A 6,198-nucleotide genomic window follows, 5' to 3' on the forward strand; every position below is an offset into this window, starting at 1 on the left:
AACAGCGGCATTTATGTTGAACTTCTTTCGCAGCGTACGTAGCCAGCTGCTAATCGGAGGGGTGCTTTCTTGTTGGTGTGTGCTGTGGCATTTGTCGACAGAAGGTGCAACAGATGTCCCTGGAAGAGATTGTCCGTGGTGTGAGCAGCAATGAGAGTGATGTGCAGTTGCAGTCGACGCAGGGAGCACGGTGAGGCCCTGCTTGTATTTTCTTAAATGGCCTAGAGCTGGGTCATTGAGACTCCAGTTCTCATTCAGGTGCAATTTATCATATCGCACTGCGCATGTCCTCTCGGTTACTTGTGCAGCCCGTCGACACACACCCACTCCCCCGACTGAGCCGCGTGCGCGCATGTGCTCTCCACAGGAAACTGCTCTCTCGCGAGCGGCACCCACCACTGAACGAGATAATCAGCGCCGGGCTGATCCCACGGTTCGTGCAGTTCCTGGGGCACGAGGACTGCAGCCAGATCCAGTTTGAGGCGGCTTGGGCGCTGACGAACATTGCGTCGGGCACGAGCGAGCAGACCAAGGCCGTCGTGGACGGCGGTGCCGTGCCCGCCTTCGTGGCGCTGCTGTCGTCGCCGCACGCGCACATCAGCGAGCAGGCTGTGTGGGCGCTGGGAAACATTGCCGGTACGTGTGTGTGTACGCGCATACAAGCTGTGCGGGTGCCATTACTATTGGCATCAGCAAGGGTTAGTGGTGTTGTAGCTGCAGGAGATGGGAGTGGTGTTGGCTGTTATGCTGTCCCCCAGCTGTTGGAACTCGAGTGGCCAGGCTCGCCTGTATGCATGCGTTGGTTGTGTCCTTTGTGGTTGTGCTGGTGGTATTGAGATTTGGCCTCTCGCACATTAAATTAACTTTTTCTCCTTTCGGTGTCAACCCGCAGGTGATGGACCCGTCTTGCGTGACCTTGTTATCAAGTATGGAGCTGTAGAGCCCCTGTTGGCCCTCATGGCCATGCCAGACCTGTCCATGCTGTCCGTGAGTTTCACTTCCCCCAACGCTTTCCCGACACTGCACACATCTTTGGCTTCTGATTGTCATGAGCTCTCGCACTATTATTGATAGTCAACTTGTGTTAATTGTTAAAGTGGATGAAAGCAGTTTAATGATGCGTATGCTTTCGCGTTCAATATTATGGATGAAGTTGTAATGAATGTGCAGCTATTGAGCTTAACTTTGTCATTCGGTTTCCCCGTGCACAGGTGAGCTACCTGCGCAACCTGACGTGGACGATCTCGAACCTGTGCCGCAACAAGAAGCCCCCTCCCCCTGAGGAGGCTGTGCTGATGCTGCTGCCGGCGCTGGTGCGGCTGCTGCACCACGAGGATCGGGAGGTGCAGACGGATGCCACGTGGGCGCTCTCCTACCTGAGCGATGGCCCCAACGATCGCATCGAAATGGTGGTGGCGGCCGGTGTAGTGCCGCGCCTTGCACAGCTGCTCGCCTCGCCAGAGCTCACCGTGCTGGTGGGTGATCATAACCGCATACACCGTGTCACCACGTCACTTGCAACACTCGTGGACACTCCGGTTACTCGCCGCTTGCAATGAATGCAAGAATTGCTCGTACAACCAGGCGACACTTATGATTAACACTGCCGTTGATCTGAATAGACAAATAGATTCATAGTTGATTATAGTTTTTATATATCAGGACACAATCCCTCAAGTTTTATTTTAATAAAAGTAGAGTGATTTTTTTTAAGTTGGAGAACAAAGATGTCTGCTTGGTAGCTTCTGCTCGGTATCATGTTTTTTGCCTTTTTAGGAGTAACGTCACCACTCGTGTGTTCGTACTTTCTCCTCAGACTCCAGCACTCCGAACAGTGGGGAACATCGTGACGGGCACAGACCAGCAGACGCAGGCGGTGATCAACACCGGCGTTCTTCCAGTGTTCCAGAATCTGCTGCGTCATCAGCGCAGCAATGTGCAGAAGGAGGCTGCTTGGGCACTGTCGAACATCACGGCTGGGCATGCCGAGCAGATCAACGCAGTCATCACTGCTGGCCTCATCCCCCCGCTGGTCGAAGTCCTGCACAAGGTGGGGGGATACGTGCGTCGTGCGTGGGGGGAGGGTCCAATTCTCACTTGAGCGTCGTCTGTTTGGAGGCCATTTCAGTTTTAGGGTTCGCCTAATGGTTTGACTTGTACTGAGCTCTTTGTCATCCAGATTGTAGATTTAAATTCGACTTGTTTTTAGTATACGTGCAATCATTTTCAGGATCGGCTTTAAGTCCTGTTTACCATAATGGTGATTTGTATGTTTTCTGTCAATACTATAACTTGAAGTCGCCAAAACACAAGTGACTTGTATGTATACTATAAAAAAGTAATTCGATGACATTTGCATCTGATTACAGCCATTGAGAAATTGTATAATGACCACGCGTCCACACGTACGACTGCCGTGTAACGAACGTGACATTCCAGGCTTTTACCCAGAAGATCGACAGTCGATACGGTTTTAGCCGCAGTGCTCGAGTGGAGGCTAACCGATGTCTGTTCTTATTCCCCTCGTACCCAGGGAGAATTCAAAGCCCAGCGCGAAGCAGTGTGGGCGGTGACGAACCTGACGTCGGGCGGCACTGTGGACCATATCGTGTACGTGGTCCAAGTGGGGGCCATGGAGCCCCTGCTGTCTCTGCTTGAAGTCAAGGACAGCAGCACGGTGCTCATCATCCTGGACGCCATCACCAACATCTTCCAGGTTTGACTTTTCTTCCTCAAAGCAGTTTTCTGGCTTGGTTGGTAAGACCTTGAAATGGTGAATTTTTACAGGTGTTTCAAAATTTGTTTTAATTTAGTAAGGACCCCTAATGTCTGTCAGTCCCAATTAAAAAGTACCTGCAGGGGTGCATAGAATAGTATATAGGAGAAACCTGCAGAACTTTGAAAGCACACTTGATTGCGTCATGTATTATAAAGCTTAACGTGTGGCTGTTTCAAATATGCATTCTGAATGATTGCTTGCTGTCGGCTGGCATATTTTTGATTGCCTTGACAAGTGATGTCCCGGTGTACGTGGTGCGGTTTGTGCACAGGCTGGTGACAAGGTTGGCCAGACAGACAAGCTGTGCATGATGGTCGAGGAGCTTGGGGGACTGGATAAGATTGAGCACCTCCAGTCGCACGAGAACGAGGCAGTGTACAAGGCTGCCCTGAACATCATCGACAAGTACTTTTCTGAGGTGCGTCCTGGCGAAGCGCTGCTGCTGGCCGCGTTTGCGCTGTATTGAAGTTGTGGCCGATTTTTTGAAGATTTTGAGATGGTTTGGGCCCATAGTTTTTTTTCATTTTCACATCAATTTGTAAGACATTGTCGATGTTTTATCACTAAAAAAGCTAATTACAAATGAAGTTCTCGCTTGACATTTTAGTGCTGTGTTTTGGGTGCTTTTTGTTGGCAGGAAGACAGCGAGGCGGAGAACTTGGTGCCCGAGGCTGGGGAGCAGGGGTACAACTTCCAGGTGGCAGACGAGCAGCACGGCAACTTTGCCTTCTGAGCTGCCCTCCCTCCCAGTGCACCTCCACCCACCATTCTTCACGCTTTCCCTCCCCCCCCCAAATTGGGAGTGGGGCGAGAGATTCCGTGCTTCGGGCATAATGAACTGCCGCAGCGAATTTTAAAACAAGATGCTGGAAATTAACGACTGCCGTGTCATTTCACCCTCGTCTCTGTTTTTTATGTGTTTCTTCTTTCAACTCTCTGGGCCTCCTTGGGCGATCGAGTGTAACACTAGACCGCTCGGGCACACGCACACTAGGCTCGTGAGGTTGCTGCTGTGTCATTGTGTTGGTTGTGCTCGTTTTGACTACCACTGCCGTTGTAGCAGCTCTCACATCCACTTTTAATGTGAATACGTACTGCAGTCTACTTGAATTTGGCTTCAAACTTTTTTTTGTACACAGTATTTCTTTAAATAAAAATGTGTGAATATGCAAGTGTGAAATATTTTTTCTGTATGGTGAAGTGCCGTAGACTTTAATTTTCTGTTGGTGAAAGGTAATTCGTGAACACTTATGTTAGAGAAAGCTTAACATGTATGTTTTCGCGACCAATACATTATCCATAAAGGTTTTTTGGGTTGGATTATGTCAATGGGGTGTTAAACCTGTGTTGGAAAGCAAATCCACAACATTTACAATCTTGCGTACGACGTTTTGCCAGTAATTACAACTAGCGTCATCAGGCGACAGCCAGGGGCAGTTTCTTCATTAGGGCGATTGGGCGACGCACCACCAATCTCAGCCGTCACTGTGCCTCTGGATATAGTCCAATCAGCGTCATGTCACGTTCTGTGGAGTACCGCCTCTTTTTGGGCGATTTCACTCCGGCTGAGAATCGCCCCGTGTGGTCCCATAGACTTACATTCAAAGATGTTTTTTTTCGAACGGGGGGCGCTGCAATGCATTCTCTATGGCTTCCGGGAGGGCTCGCACTAACGTGCTTACGTCATCATACGTAAGCACGTTTCAGTCAATATTATTTAATAAAAGAAACTAAGTGGATTGTAATAATAGTGAGATAGAAACAAACAAGATGTATTGTAAGAGTCACTTTATTTTTCATTAATATTAAAGAAGTGAAGTTGCCTTTACATCAGTTTAACACGTAGGCTTTCGCGACCAATGTTATTCATAATCAACGTTTTTGGGTTTAGATCGCCAGAATGGCGAATTGCCCGATGATGCTGGATGCAATTACCAGCGAAACGTCGTACTCAAATTATAAATGTTGTGGCTTCAACACACCGGTGGGCTAAAGCAGTGAACTATTTGTCTTTTGTCAACGTGACACTTTTTTACTGATTGGCCGTATCGGGTGGTGGAGGGTTACGACACATTTATAAATAACGCGATCTAAACCCAAAAACGTTGATTATGAATTGCCTTTACATGCTTAAGCTGTTAATTTATCCATTGCATGGGTGGACCTTATCCTTATCAATCATCCAGACATTTTCCCCCCCCTGAGAGATTTTGCAGGAGCCGCCACTGGCGACAGCCATATTTGTGGTGAAATCCTGTTTCATTCTTTGGAGGGATAATTGTCGCCCGAGCCATTTGGGTGGGAAGGCCAGAGGAGTGGGGGGGGTTAATATATACATCTAAAGTACAATGGGTTGTAGGGAGATTGTGCTTGTACATACTGACAATTTTTTTTGGTGCACGAAGATTGCAGTACCTGTTACTGTCGGCTCTCCAACACACCGGTGTGTTGTACCAGGAACGAATTTATTTGTTTTACGTGACCAAGCCTTACGAATTGGCTGTCGTGACGGGTTTAACAAAAAACAAGTGTATTGTAACTACGTGGTAATTGTGGCTCTTTCAGGCTGTAGCTACTCTAAATCACTTGAGTTTGTCTTAATGTGGCAAAAGTAGAAACAATTATCTCGGTTCACATTCCACTGGTATCCGTACAATGTGGGAGCTTAACCAATGTCAGCCTTGATCTACTGGCAACCCGAATGTTTTGACCATCTGGGTGACAGGAATTGATTTGTACCGAGATTTGATGGCATTGTAGAACTATACAGTATGCGGTACTGCTCGGTCTTAATATTACTGGGGCTGGGTGGAGTGGGGCTGGTCACTCCGTGGTGTCCTTATAAAACTCAACGTTTAACCTACTCACGCCGGCTTGTGTCCACCCTCAGTCGGGCATATTAGCGGAATACACCGCGCCGCCGTTGACCCTGGCCATTGACCGAGCAACCCAACGTTCCTACCAGCTCCCTCCGCAGGAATTTGTTACAGGGAAATTGAGTTTTCAGGTTCATACGGGGTACAGTCATTTCAATATGGGCAACAAGACTTTTTGTCTTTCTCCATAGTGATGGAACTTTGTAGGATGAATGGTGAAATGGCACGGGGTGACCAATAAGGTCTGAATTGGTCTTTCACTAGAAAGGCACCGATCAGGAATTGACTGCTATGATCTCCCTCGGATTAAAAAAAAATACATTCTCATTCTGAAGCTGTTCACGTTCGTCACGTGACGGCCACGTTGGAAAGCACTCTCCGCGCGCGCGTCATTTTCTCCTAGAAAAAAACGTCACGTGACACCCCTCCCCCGCCTCCCCCCCGATTTACACTGGCACCGTCGTCGACGTCATCCACGCGTGATGACGTCATGTAACCCCTTTTTTAATGTCGACGCCACCGGACTCCATTTTAAGAAGGTCG

General features: G+C 48.5%; 1 protein-coding gene across 1 annotated transcript in view; it reads left to right on the forward strand.

The window, feature by feature from the left end:
- LOC144932336 (importin subunit alpha-1-like) overlaps positions 1–3,945 on the forward strand; it is a 6,125-nt gene extending 2,180 nt beyond the window's left edge. Inside the window, exons 4-11 of the mRNA XM_078856276.1 lie at positions 60–190; positions 368–636; positions 893–987; positions 1,212–1,475; positions 1,817–2,050; positions 2,534–2,716; positions 3,051–3,197; positions 3,417–3,945. Coding sequence (XP_078712402.1) covers positions 60–190; positions 368–636; positions 893–987; positions 1,212–1,475; positions 1,817–2,050; positions 2,534–2,716; positions 3,051–3,197; positions 3,417–3,512 — 1,419 coding nt within the window. The 3' untranslated portion in view covers positions 3,513–3,945. The remainder of the gene's footprint in view (positions 1–59; positions 191–367; positions 637–892; positions 988–1,211; positions 1,476–1,816; positions 2,051–2,533; positions 2,717–3,050; positions 3,198–3,416) is intronic.
- Positions 3,946–6,198: the final 2,253 nt, after the last annotated feature.

The sequence above is a fragment of the Lampetra fluviatilis genome, chromosome 5, assembly GCF_964198595.1.
Source record: "Lampetra fluviatilis chromosome 5, kcLamFluv1.1, whole genome shotgun sequence".
NCBI classification, from domain to species: Eukaryota; Metazoa; Chordata; class Hyperoartia; order Petromyzontiformes; family Petromyzontidae; genus Lampetra; species Lampetra fluviatilis.